This window comes from Schistocerca gregaria, chromosome 7, assembly GCF_023897955.1.
Source record: "Schistocerca gregaria isolate iqSchGreg1 chromosome 7, iqSchGreg1.2, whole genome shotgun sequence".
NCBI classification, from domain to species: Eukaryota; Metazoa; Arthropoda; class Insecta; order Orthoptera; family Acrididae; genus Schistocerca; species Schistocerca gregaria.
In genome coordinates this window covers 499,730,949-499,745,952 of record NC_064926.1, presented here as the reverse complement: position 1 = coordinate 499,745,952, position 15,004 = coordinate 499,730,949, and the positions used below count along the sequence as shown (strand labels likewise).

The 15,004-nt window shown below is 39.8% G+C and overlaps 1 protein-coding gene across 2 annotated transcripts in view; it reads right to left on the bottom strand.

Annotated features, from left to right (window-relative positions):
* Positions 1-683: 683 nt before the first annotated feature.
* Positions 684-15,004, bottom strand: part of LOC126281656 (protein SPT2 homolog) — a 518,200-nt gene continuing 503,879 nt past the window's right edge. For both annotated transcript variants that reach the window (XM_049980795.1, XM_049980796.1), the window contains 4 exons: positions 11,036-13,823; positions 8,484-8,613; positions 7,187-7,272; positions 684-1,299 (listed from right to left, as the gene is read on the bottom strand). In XM_049980795.1, coding sequence (XP_049836752.1) covers positions 1,214-1,299; positions 7,187-7,272; positions 8,484-8,613; positions 11,036-13,823 — 3,090 coding nt within the window. In that variant the 3' untranslated portion in view covers positions 684-1,213. The remainder of the gene's footprint in view (positions 1,300-7,186; positions 7,273-8,483; positions 8,614-11,035; positions 13,824-15,004) is intronic.

The following is a 15,004-nucleotide window of genomic DNA, read 5'->3' as shown; positions in this document are numbered from 1 at the left end:
TGACCTTAATAGTTTTATTTGGTTTAATTGTGGTGACAGTCAAGAACTTAACACAAATTGTCCCTGTGTGTGTGAGTGTGTTGATTTTTCTTCTTTTGATTCAATACGCGATTAACTTTCAATAAAATTTGCCATAAAAGAGTAATAGTCACTGACTTCTTTAAAAAATTATGTAACTCAAATTATTCATAACATCTCCCATCATTTATGACTGTATTAAATCACAAGTTATTTATTCTGAAAACCAGTACTCATAATGTCTGAGGTATTTATCTTGAACTGATGTAAAGCTGTACTGCTATAGATTTATGTCACAAAATATACACTTTTTATTAGAAGGCAAAAGTGAAATTGTCAGCACCAATCAACGTACATATCTGAGGAACATCCGCCACCAAGATCCTTCCCTGCAATGACACCCAGTTTCATTGCTTGATGTGAAACAGCATCCATATACTGACAGGTCACAAATTCCTCACAGCAGAAATGGGATACCAACACTAATGAATAAAAATCTTACTGTCAACTGTCATAATACAAATTTTGGTGCAATTGCAGTGAAGACTTTGAAGTAGTGGCACATTACTTTTTAGAGATTAAATTCATAAATACACACTTCAGATGATAATTTTTTTCCACTCCTCAAATCAAATTATTTAAAAGAAATTTGGAAACCATATGGCTTCTATATTAATACTTGCTTTTAATATTTACAGATACATTTTATATAATTATCAAATGTAATTTACAGGCAACTAATGTAATTTTATTTAGAATCAAATGCTGTTATAATGGAAGTATATTACAAACCAATTTATGTACTCTCTCTCTCTCTCTCTCTCTCTCTCTCTCTCTCTCTCTCTCTCTCTCTCTCTCTCTCACACACACACACACACACACACACACACACACACACATTCTGGCAGTGTCTTCCAGAGCTCTTAGCTGCTTGTTTTATACACTTGGGACACATTTGTTGACCACTATTAACAAAAATGCAACTAAATTAATACAAGAAGGAAATTTGTGTGACTTGCCAAACATATGATACATACTGGTTATGATCCAGAAGGATTCAAAAATATTACAAAGCAAACTTTTGTACATGCAAAGGTCCCCAGTTACAATTTCATAAAAAATCTATACTTAGATTTCTCTATCGCACTGCTCCCTTATATTACACTGGGGTAAGACGGTGTGGAAACCCACAGAACTATCTAATTTTTCTCTTCTTTAACAGGGCTTTCCTTCTTTTTTCTTCTTGTTCCTTCTTTATGTCCTCCAGATCTTCCAGTATACCTGTTAATGAAATAGCATTTAATTTGGATTACAACTAAAACAGTCATTAGTCACACAAATAAATAATCCACAAAGCATAAAATACAAATAAACTTCAAAACTGAAATTTTATATTACCAAGTGACTCACAAAACAATACATTTTTTACTGAGACTAGATCATGCAAAAGATCTGTTTTAAGGCACCACTATTCAGAAAATCAAACCTTCTTTTACACATCATTTCTCGTTAGGTATGCCTTATGAGACTCTCAAAAATGTCAACACACTTCTGACATTACAATCCTGCAGCACTCAGAGTCTTGGGACACCAACAGGATTGGACAACTTTAGAAATGGGTCAATAGGCTGAGTGATAAATGGAAGTGTGTGGGCTGCTATTCACAGCAAATAGCATACTAATCTGTTAGGTCTGCAATGGCAAACAACACACAGAGAAAATTTGTTCATTCCCTCTGAGCTGTAGCATTAATCAAGGTTGCTTAGGAAAAGAGCTGTAGTGAATGCAGTGCAGTGCGTACTGAAGACAATGATGATGATGATGATGATGATGATGATGAGGATGAGGAGGAGGAGGAGGAGGAGGAGAAACAGCCATGTCTTCATGACCCATTTTTATAATAAAAAATGGTGACACTACAGATGCTTACATAGTAAGCAAAAAAGGAAAGGAAGATAAAAATTAATGTAAACCATTTCTTTTTGTTTATTTTATTCTAAGTTTAGAACAGGTATAATGTTAACTTTTATTTGGCTGATACTTTATATCCATAAACTAAAGTAAAAGCTACAATCATATTACATATATAAATGAAATGAAAACTATGGCATTTTTAGGTATTCACTCAGTGCAAACAAAAACAGTCCTCAATAATAAACTGATAGAACAGGTACCCAATTTCAAGTATGTAGGATGTGACACATTATATGATCGATACAGATATACAGAATAAAAACTACTTCTTACCAGCGTATATGTGGCACAATAACAAAAACACTTAAGGGTAAAACAAGGAAAGGGACATAACTGATATTTTGTGAAGTCACGGCAGTTCCTACTTTATATGGGGCAAAAAGTTGGACGCTAAGGAATGAAGATTTGCAGCAACTAAAAGCATCAGAAATGAAATGTCTAAGATCTGTGAAAGGCTGCACTAACGAAGACAAAATTATAAATGAAGTAATAAGGGAAGAATTAGGAATCCAATACAAAGAAAGTTGGGGAGAACATGCAATTCATATGTCTTGTCACCACAAGGACTTCCTAAACTAACAACGGATTGTAAACCATGAAGGCAGGAGAAGTGCGGGAAGCCCAAGGATGAGATTTGAGACCAGAGCATGCCCTACACCTAAGCCTGGAGTGGAAGAAGAAGAAGAAGAAGAAGACTTCATATTCATAAAACAGTTTGTAACTTTGATTAATCAGAGTATGCTGAAAACAGAATTTCCTCAGGAGACACTTAAAAAAGGGGAGGGGCAGTTTGTCTTATATCTAGAGTTGTCTCGTATTCACACAGATTTGGTCCATTCTTACGTGTACTTTAGGGATAAAATAACATGACTTTAGAACTACAAATACTGTGGTATTTATTCGATTGGTTTTCTATGCACAGCTTAATGTTATTACTTTGTTTCCTCTATTTTCATGAACTGTAAGTGTGAAATGGATTCAGACACCTTCAAGATGAATCGATTTTTTTCCTTTTCCCTTCAAACTTAGATACTTCAGGATTGGGGCTTGTGTAGGAGGCAAGTCACCATGTTAATACGACAGTGTGCCAGAATTTGTACATGCAAAATGATTAAAAATCCTTCCCAAGGGACACTGCCCTACCGAAGGTACCTTCAGTGCCAGGCGGGAGGGTTTACGTGCTCTGATGAAGTCAAGAGCTGTGTCGGCGGTAGTGTAGATAATGGCAGGATCACCCAAGCCAGAGTGGTCTTGGCAAAGGAGCCACACAAAGTGTGTCCCACAACATAGGGCAGGGAGGGCTCTACAGGTGCAGTGAAGCCAGCTTCCCTAAAGGAGTAAACCTCATACAAATCCTGGTCCTCCAAGTTGGAGGTCGGGCAAGCGGCTAACAAACCCTTCCTTGTTCAGAAAACACAGAGTAAAGAAGCCGGATGGATTTATTGACGATGACATGTCACTGTTAAAGGCAAACAAAAACGAAAAAATGATGTGTTTATGGAACCTGGAATGTACAATCGCTGTACAGGGCAGGGGCCCTGAGGTCACTGCTAGATCAACTCAATAAAACCAAGGCACGTATAATTGCCCTACAGGAAATATTACTAGACATGGAGTGCTTGATATAGGAAGCTGGATAATTTTCTATCATGGTTCAGAGAGCTACCATGAATTTGGTACAGGAGGGGTAAGACAAAAATTAAAACACCTAGTGAGTGGATTCACTGGAATAACTTCTAGGATCTCACATATGAGATTGAAGACCCAATTCTCAAACTACTCATTGATCAATGTACATGCACCCACAGAAGTATCAGATGACCAGGATAAAGACACCTTCTTTGAGAACCTCGAGAAAACATATGACAGATGCCCTGTGTATGACACTAAAATAATTATTGGAGACCTCACTGCACAGATTTGTAAAGACGAACATTACCTCCCAGCAAGAGGAAAGAACAGCCTTCATGAATACACAAATAGCAATGGCCACAGAGGCATTCAGTTTGCACATGGCTGTAGGTAGCACTGTATTCCCACAAAAAAGGATTCATAAAGCAACATGGTGTAGCCCTGATCAGCATACCTTCAACCAAACTGATCATGTAATTATTGATAGCAGGCATTCCTCAAAGTTACTATATGTACAAACTTACAGAGGAGTTAATGTAGATTCATAGCAAAACTACAAGCTCGAATAACTATTGCAAGAGAAGTCAAGGAACACCTCGAAGTAAGTATATGGTATCGAAGTTAAAAAATGAAGACATCTTTAAAACACACTCTAAGAAGGTTGCTGAGAATCTTGCATTAAACACCCCTAGTATAAGTGATAACCAGGTTCAGGTATGGAACTCTTGCAGGGATGCAGTCATTAAAGCAGCAGAAGTAGTGCTAGGGAAAGAAGGAAAACAACTGAGGAATTCCTGATCTGATGAAGAATGTAAGAGAGTAAGTCAGGAGAAAAATCTGGCTTACAGGAAAATGCTTGAAAAATCATACACTCGTTTAGTGGTAAGAAATCATTTAGATAAAAGAAAAGAAGAAACTGCATCGGTGAAAGAAAATGGAATGGGAAAGAAAGCAAACTGAAGAACTGGAGACAATTGTAAAAGCAAAAGATGATAGAAAATTTTATCAGGATATTAAAAGTGAAAGAAGAGTATTTAAACCATGCATCAACTTGTGTAAAAGTAAAAATGGGACACTACTAACCGATGATCAAGAGGTACTGGAGTGTTGGGTACAGTATTTCAGTGACTGTTGGATGCTTCAGATTCCCCTATTGAAGATATCCCAGTCGCTCCAGAAGATGATGCCATAGTAGCTCCCCCTTCCCAAGGAGAAGTGAACAAAGCAATTACCCGACTGAAGAACAATAAAGCACCAGGGACTGACAATGTAGCATCTGAACTATTGAAAGATGTGGAGGAGTTGAGCTACATCGTAGGAGCTGCAAGATTGTGTTCTTCATCTGGGAAAAGTAACAGCTACCAGAAGAATGGAATGTACGGATAGTGCATCTGGTGCACAAGAAAGGAGATCTATTTGAATGCAGCAACTGCAGAGGCATAACACTTTTAAATATTACATACAGAGTACTATCAAATATCCTGTTTAGTAGACATTCACCTATAGCAGAAGATGATAATGGAAGCTATCAATGCGGGTTCAAACCAGGAAAGTCAACTGTAAACCAGGTATTTACTCTCCGGCGAATAGTAGAAAAGACCAATGAATTCAATGTTGGTGAGCACAATCTTTTCATTTACTAAAAATCTGCATATGACACAATAAACCAGGCCAAACTTATGAGGCAATGAGGGAATTTCAAGTGCCTGGAAAATTGGTGCGTTTAATAGAGATCACCCTAAAGTATCCCCAGTGTACCGTGCGGGTGCAGTCAAGGCTATCACCTTAGTTTCCCACTCGAACTGCACTAAGGCATGGAGATCGGATTTCCGGCCTACTTTTCAACCTGGCACTTGAAAAAGTGGTGTGCAAATCAGGTATTCAGACAAGAGAACTATCTACTATAAGTCTGTACAATTGCTGTGATATGCAGATGACCCGGATTTAATTAACAGAACACTTAGAGATCTACAAAGTGCATTTTCAGCTCTAAAACTGAGTGCAGAGAAGATGGGTCTGAGAATTAATGAAGGAGAGACGAAGTATATGTATAATGGCACTAACCAACCCTTACAGCCCACAATAACCGTTGATGGAATGACATTTGAGCGAGTGGAATGTTTCACTTATCTGGACTCAGAAGATAGAAGCAAATGGCACCATCTTTACTGAAATTAAGGCTTGCGGAAGTTCTTCTAACTGACGCTACTTTGGAATGTTGCGACATTTTAAATCCAAGCTTATATCACGAGGAACTAAGTGCCGACTTTACAAAACGCTGATACACCCAGTACTTACTTATGGCTCAGAAACATGGACAATTACGAAGCAGGGTGAAAGCAAACTGAGATCACACGAAAGAAGTATATTGAGGAGGAAATTTAGACCTGTATATGAAAATGGGACCTGGAAAAGGCAAAGAAATGACTAACTTTGTGGCTGCTATAAAGAGGATGATGTGGTAAAGTTCATAAAGGTGTGTAGACTGAGATGGGCTGGACATGTAATGCGAATTGATGAGACGGATCCTGCAAGGAAAGCCTGCTGCAGTGAACATGGAGGAAGAAGAGCAAGAGCACGATCTAGGTTGAGATGAAGGGGAGGTTGGAGAGGATGCTGCCAGAGCCGGTCACCGTTAACTGGAGGTCCACAGCGAAGTCCAGAGAGGAGTGGCAGAAAATTATTGAGGAGGGCAAGTCCCATCCCCAGATGTAGTGCCAATGGAAGAAGAGGAAGATTTATTGCATCAAATAAAATAAAACTTTCAACAGCCATCCATTTCAGATACACAACAAGTACCCAGACACTTTGGATATCCTTTTGGGACTTACTCCTGGTGTTTGCCACAGGTGCTGTAATCAGTTGCTATCGCATGCGACGCAATAATGACACTACGATTTATCATACAAGGTAGGTTAGAGCCACATTTATAGCATTTGTACATTTGGAACTATCTTTTTCCCATGTTGAAAGGCACACAATCTTTGAAATTCTGAAGTTATAAGCGATATAATACAAAGTGTTAAAGGGTATGTACAATTTGTACAAAAATCAGACTGCCAATCTAAGAGTCAAACGACATGAAAGGGAGGCATTAGTTCAGGAGGGAATGAGGCAGGACTGTAGCCTACCCATATGTTATACAAAAATGAAATACTAAACTGAACTTAAAAAGTTTCAGAACAAGAAGTTTATGTGCAATAATTATTGAAAAAATGAGGCACAACTAGAAAAAGAAGGCAGAGTACACACACACACACACACACACACACACACATACACACACACATACACACACACACACACACACACACAAACGCGCGCGCAAGCGCAACTTGCACACACGTCTGTAGTCTCACAGAGCTGAAACTACAGGTGAAACAGGTATCATTCAGAGCTGTATGTCAAGAGGTAAAAAATGATTCCCACACAATGTAAGAAATACATTCAAAAACAGGGTTAAGAGACTGACTTTTTAATTTAAGTAATTTGTGCTTATCGAGAAAAAAGATTACTACAAACTACTTAACTAGATACAGAATACCCAAAAAATGTTACATACCTATTTTTGTGCTGACAAATTCCTCCTTTAATACTTGGGCAAAATCTGCTTCCATACACTCGTCGTCATCATCTATATCAAGATACCTAAAAAAAGGGTAGGAATTATAGGCAAGATTTTAAAGGGTGTAGCCAGGTGTGAGTTACAATGGTGTACTACTATGTTAATGTTGCACACACACACACACACACACACACACACACACACACACACACACATAATGAAAACAATGGATGAGAAAACTAAGAATCAGAAGTTTGGGATTGTTGACCACATATTATATATTAGTATTAATAACAGGCATTAGTGTATGTGCTTTATACTTACAGTATGCCCCAAGAACAATGTAAAAGTTATCACCTGTGTTTTGGTTTATAAAGATCACAAACAAAGAGGAAGATGCGGTGGTAGTGTATACAGATTATCAGTGACAGGTTATTACATAGAATTTCCAAATATTATTTTTAAATCTTGAAGAAATATCCAAAAAAAGTGTTTGAAGTTTTATACCACAAATGAGTAGATTTGCAATTAAATACTGGCACTAAATGGTCCATGCATATGCCATGGAAACGCTATCACCTAAAAGAAGATTAGGTGCTCAACTGAGGCAAGTGGCATGTTACTTCCCATACAGTGGAAGAGTTGTCACAGACACGCAATATGTCATCATTCCATCCTGGATTTCACGCTGAGGTAAGTGGAGTATATTTGGAGTAATTTTAATTAACATATTAATTAATTAATAAAGCACAATAAATCAGGTACAGCTTTTTGGTGAAGGACTAAAATTCTCACACAGGCTTTTGCCCCATAATTTAAAAAAAACTCCATGTTGTAGTTGATAATTTCCACATTTTAAGAGATTAAACAGAGAGTGTGACAGCGGATGTGGTTCTTAAAAATATGTCTGTATAACTGCAGGTCGACTGCCAATATAAGACAACATACGAATGTCTGTCTTTCGACAGTTGTACAACTTTTGGTCACAGCGCAATCAAAACACTGTCCATGGTTTTTTAAAATGATTTTTCTGCCAAGTTACATGGCTGTTGCAAAAGTATTGCCTGTAGTGTAAGTACACCCCCACAGTGGCCAATTACATGTGCTTGCACAGCTGAATATTATATTTATACACCTGGCCTCACAACCCTACATGTCACAGGTTGTTTTTCTCATATTTAGAATGAAATATTTGAAACTGTAGAAAAATCCATAGTCAATAAATATTAAAGCATACAACACTGACTGATCAACAGCTAAAATTCCACAATTAAGAAAGTATGTTATACCATACCTCGATTTATCGTAACCAAAAATTTCTCTGATGTGTTTAGAGTAATCCTCTCCATCCTCTGGTCCATCGTCTATGAAGTCGTCCAGCTCTGAATCGTATTCATCTTCATCATCAGAATCTTCTATACGCCCTGCATTCACATTAATGAGGAAATGTAACACAGACAATTTGAGACTAGATTTCAAAACAGATAGCAAGCAGTTTAAACATTTAAAGTTTTTTGAGTAGAAAGAATTGCTGGCAGACATTTCCCTTCAGCGGACAAAATTCACAGTACTGTTGACAAAAACATTTAAATGTAGAAAAAATTATAAATACGGTAATGGGAAGTTGGATGAAATGTAAAAAATTTAAGGAGACAAGAATGAAAGGTGAGATGTCAAAGGGAGTACAAGGTCTAGGACAGAACACAGATAAGCATTGCTCAACTTCATTCTAGAAATCATTCCAGAACAAAGTGAGAAGTGAAGACACATCAGATGAAGAGAAATGAGAACTATATGAAAGGCAGTTTGTTTGCCATACATGTTTCACTTTCCCTCTGTTCTACCTACCCCTCCCAGTCCATTCCTCCATGTCATCGTCTGATCATTATGACACACACTCCTCTGTCTGTGCCAGAATGAGCTAACGAGTGCCACATTCCTATTCTTTGTATGTGCTGCCACTCCCTCCTAGCTGTTAGCCATTCTTCCCAAACCCTCCCTCCCACACCATGCCTCTGTTTTTCCCCTTGCCCACTCCACACAACACAACATCTCATTCCAGTCAAGTTTCGAAGTGTGTACAATGTGTAACCTATACCTCTGATAAGGATTCATCCAAAAAGTAGCAAAGTTTTTAGTCCAGTGTACTTGCCTTTCAGTGATACAGAACTACATTTGGTGAGCTGTCACCTTTCTCCTTAAATCAGTACATCCTCTTGATATGTGGATCATCCTCAACAAGACAACTCATTTTATCAATTTCTCTTCATTTTTAGTTAATCTATGGAAGTCTGCTTGCGTCTGTGTTTGTGCAGATGGATTTACCATGACATTTCTGCTTACTAGCCCCTAACGAGTAACCCACATATCATCCAATACCACACAGTCTTTGGAAATGTTATTTAATCTGTACATCGAGCAATAAAGGAAACCGAGGAGAAGACAAATGGTCGACTTCAGTATTGGGAGTATTTTCTGGAAAGTGTGGTTCATCCGTAAAGGATACCACTTATAGTACCCTGGTGCGACCTATTCTTGAGTACAGCTTGAATGTTTGGGATCTGCACTGGGTCAGATCTAAAGAAGACATCGAAACAATTCAGAGACGTGCTGCTAGATTTGTTACCAGGAGGTTCGATTGGCAGTCGAGTGTTACAGATATGCTTTGGGAGCTCAAATGGGAACCCCTGGAGGGAAGAAAACATTCATTTTGAAGAATGCTCCTGAGAAAGTGTAGAGAACCAACATCTGACGACGACTGTAGAACAATCCTATTGCCGCCAACATACATTTCGCATACGGACCACAAAGATAAGATACACGAAATTAGGGCTCGTATGGAGGCATATAAATAGTCTTTTTCCCTCACTCTACCTGGGAGTGGAACAGGAAAGAAAATGACAAGTTGTGGTACAGGGTACCCTCTGCCACGCACCGAATGGTAGCTTGTGGGTTATCTATTTAGATGTAGAATATATCTAGATATTTGAAAAGGAAAGTATAAAGTTCAGGAAAAGAAATTAAAACTTCTGAGGTTTGCCAATGACATTATAGTTCTATCAGAGACAGCACAGCACTTGGAAGAGCAGATGAAAAGAATGGACAGTGTCTTGAAAGGAGGACATAAGATGAACACCAACAAGAGCAAAATAAGGGTAATTGGATGTAGTTGAATTAAGCCATGCAACACTGTAGGAATTAGATTTGAAAATGAGGCGCTACAAGTAGTAGGTGAATTACAATATTTGGGCAGCATTGGCTGAAGTAAAGAGGATATAAAATACTATAGCATGGAAAGCACATTCTGTTAACACCTGATATAAATTTAAGGGTTAGGAATCCTGTTCTGAAGGTATAAGTACAGAGTATAGACTTGTATGGAAGTGAAATGTGGAAAATAAAACAGTTCAGGTAAGAAGAGAATAGAAGCCCTTTAAATATGATGCTACAGAAAATGCTGAAGATTAGATGGATAGATCAAGTAACTAGTGAGGTGGTGCTGAATCCAATCAGAGAAAAAGAAATTTACAAGTCAACTTGACTAAAACAAGGGCTCGATATTAAGTTGTCACGATTATTTGGAAATGAAGAGCCTTATGCAGGACAGACTAGCATGGAGAGCTGCACCAAACCAGTATTCAAAATAAAGACAATGACAAAGATGATGACAATTCAAAAATGAGGAGTGTACTGTTAACAAAGATGGTGAGTAAATTTCCAGGTATTCCTAGTTTTAAATGTCTTTTGGCAATACTTTGAATTTTACTCCTCGAAAATAAGTACTGGCCACTCATTCGGTCTCTTTGTAATTAGACACTTTTCACTAGTTTAAACACGCATACTCACGCTTTACTGGAGCTGGCTTGGGCTTCTTCCTAACATCCGGTGGTGGAAACTGTTTCGGCCTCCGAACATCAGGAGGTGGAAACTGTTTCGGTCCTCTGACGTCAGACGGGGGAAACTGTTTCGGTCCTCGAACGTCAGGTGGGGGAAACTGCTTTGGCCTGCCTTCGTTGGGTGGCAACTTCTTAGCCTTATCAGTGGACATTGCTTGCCCCGGTCTGGCCTTGCCACCCTGACTGGGTCCTCCACTTTGCCTGTTTCCAGGCTGATTCTCCCTGGTAACCGCATCCAGTTTCCTCTGACGGAACGCGTCCAGCTGCTCTTTCGAAACTGGCCGAGTGACTCCGCCGCTGCCCTTAGCCTGCACTTTGCTCATGTTGCCACCTGGACCAACACCGGTTTTCTGAGATGAAAGTGGCTTGTTGACCATCTTCTGCTCACCATTTCTTCTTTCAGAGTCATTCAAGGCACTCTGCTGACTTTTCACAACTTTAGGAACACCAGATTTAATAACGGGGAGATCAGAATCACCAAACAGGTCATCGAGATCATTTTTACGGAAACTGTCTGCTTTCTTCAGTTTATTGGTATCCGCTGCAGGAGACTTCTTTGCCTGTAATCTAGAATCATTAGTTTCCTGCTGCTTTTTGCCAAATGAGGATGTACTGGCATTTCTCGCTATAGAACCACTGCCATTCCGCCTCTCTTCCACTGTACCACTCTTAGCACTCACGTTCTGCTGTGAAAAACTAGATTTAGAACGCTCCGTAGATTTTTCTGCTGGCCCTCGGACATCTGAATCGTGATCTGACAATTTTAAAGGCTTCTGCTGAGAAACTACTGAATTATCATATCTTCGTGATACGTCTCTCTTAAAATTCTGTTGCTCTTTCTCCTGTTTGTAGGTATCCGCTTGCCTTGCCACCTTCGCTTGTAATGCACGCTTATCACTGGCAGCATTTTGCACCGAGTGGTTCAGTCTGTTACCAGATTTCGGTTCCAACCTGTCAGTTGAACCGTCATTTGTTCTGTAACCTCCATTCAGCCGTTCCTCTCTCCTTTCACTTTCAGATAATTTTGCCGTTCTCTGCTTTTCGTCCCTCCTGTCTGTGTCAGACAATTTTGGTTTCTTGGGCTTTTCATCCCTAGGCTCACCTTCAGATAACTTGCGTATCCTGGGTTTGTCGTCGCGCCTATCATTTTCAGATAGTTTGGGTATCTTTGGTCTATCGTCTCTCCTTTCACTTTCAGTTGTTCTAGGTATCCTAGGTCTTTCATCTCTCTTATCGTTTTCACCTACTTTAGGTATCCTTGGCTTTTCATCTCTCCTCTCGCTTTCAGACAATTTTGGTATCCTCGGCCTTTCATTTCTCCTCTCACTTTCAGACAATTTTGGTATCCTCGGCTTTTCTTCCCTATCATTTTCATATTTTGGTACCCTCAACCTTTCCTCCCTATCATTTTCATAATATTTTGATGCCCTAGGCCTTTCTTCCCGATCAGTTTCATAATATTTTGATGCTCGAGGCCTTTCTTCCCGATCACTTTCATAATGTTTTGATGCTCGAGGCCTTTCTTCCCGATCACTTTCATAATGTTTTGATACCCTAGGCCTTTCTTCCCGATCACTATCATAATATTTTGGTATCTTCGGCTTTTCTTCCCTATCATCTCCGTGATATTTTGGCATCCTCGGCTTTTCTTCCCTGTTATCACCATATTTCGGTATCCTCGGCTTTTCTTCCCTGTCATCGCCATGATATTTCGGTATCCTTGGCTTTTCTTCCCTATCATCTCCGTGATATTTTGGTATCCTTGGCTTTTCTTCCCTATCATCTCCGTGATATTTTGGTATCCTCGGTTTTTCTTCCCGATCATTATCGTAATATTTTGGTATCCTCGGTTTTTCGTCCCGATCATTATCGTAATATTTTGGTATCCTCTGTTTTTCGTCCCGATCATTATCGTAATATTTTGGTATCCTCTGTTTTTCGTCCCGATCATTCTCAAATCTTGGTACCTTCAGTCTTTCTTCTCGCTCATTTTCAGAAAATTTAGAAGCTCTCTGCCTTTCTTCCCTCTCACTTTGAGAAAATTTTGGTATCCTCTGCCTTTCTTCCCTTTCATTCTCCGGAAACTTTTGTATTCTAGGTTTTTCTTCCCTCCTTTCATTGTCGGAATATTTTGGCACTCTGGGTCTGTCATCCCTCCTATCGGTGTCTCTTGCCCCCCTGCCCGATGACGAGTCGGAGCCCGAGTCCTCCCTGCCATTTCTGGCCTGTGCCGCCCTGCCCCCCTCCCCAGCGGACCCCACACCCTTAGAACCACCTTTCGCACCTCGCATCCTCTCATCAAGTGCCCTCTGGCGTGCTGCATCCCTCTCCTGCCTCCTGCGGCGGGCCTCCAGCTCTTTCTCATACTCCATCTTCTGCTTCTTTGTCATTGGACGGCCCATTTCTTCCTCATCCTGAGATTTGCTCTTTGGTTCTGGCTTTGTCACAGGTTCAAATTGCTTCTGCTCTGCCAGCTTCAGCAACTGATTGAAATCCATTGGCGGTGGCATTGGTTTTCGTGGTTTGGGCGGTTTATTTTCCGGTCTCCTATGTGGTTCTTCCCTCCTCTGCGCATCTTCTCTCTCGTCGGAGCCCAGATCGCGTTTATCACTCGAGGAATAATTTATTGTCTGGTCTCCATCATCATCCTTGTCTCCTTTGTCCTTAGATTTTCGCTTTCGCTTGTGTGGCATCATTTCTTCTTCTTCGGCTTTCAGCAATGCATTTCTTACTCTGTCCTGTAACCGAGAAAAAAGAAATTGTAACAAATAGAAGTCAAAAGTTCATTTACTTTATTTAACCAAAACAGGTATTGGGGAAGGTAGTGTTAACATGGGCATTACGGCTATTAGTGTAAAGGGAGGTGGCATCAATAGTGACAAGCAGGACACCTCAGGTAAAGGGACAGGAACTGTGGAAAGTGAGTGGAGGAAATGGTTGAACATAGTCCATAGTAAACTGTTACCTTGTTGTACATAGAGCAAAGCTCAGAATATGATCTTACAAGGCGACACTGTAGTGTGGATTCTTTCATACGAAGACAGAATATGGCTACTTTTTATTTGTAATTAAGAGTGATTTGAAAATGACATGAAATACAAAAGTTACAAATGCACTTGACAATGACACTTAGTTGAATTAGCTTATCACATGATTAAATAAACTATCACATTACAGCCTCTACAGGCCATCTTTATGTTTATTAGTTGTTGATAAATGCGAAATTGGCCAAGGTGAGCAGGAAGGATGTTATATGTTTGGAATCGAGTGGAGACTGATTGAGGAAATGTTCCTGCGGAAAGCCCATATACATAATGATGATGGTATAGATGGAGGTAGCATGAGCAGTGACAAGCAAGGTGTGCGTTGGTAGTAGGATCGGTCTAGATTTCAGACGATCTAGGAAATGGTTGGCGTCTTTAATAGAGGAGGGAAGTCTTTGTACTACAGGTTGCAGCTGTTGATCAACTAAGCTAGATATATGCTTGATGGGTGCTTTGAAGCCACTAACGTTTGGACAGCAATGGTGATTGGGTTTATGGTTCTTAGGAAGATGGTAGAAGGTGGGGGTGCACAGTTTGGGTGGGTAAGAAGTTCTATGGACCAATGTGTTAGTCTCATGAGGGGCCTGAGGTTTTAAGAAGGGATTGTAGGCCAGTACGTATCACAGAGATGGGATCTTGATGGTAGACACTGTACATAGAGGTGTCAGACAGCTGCCATAGACCCTCATTTACACAGTCTTGACAGTCAAGTACCACAGTGCTAGATACCTTGACTATTGGGAGGATAATATCATCAGTTTTTAGGGTCTGAGGAAATGGTTGTGAAGCAGTGCTGGGTGTTATGGAGGCTTGTAAGCGATGATTTTCAGGTAGGGGTGGTGGATCAAGTTAGGATCATGGCTGGACCTATTCAA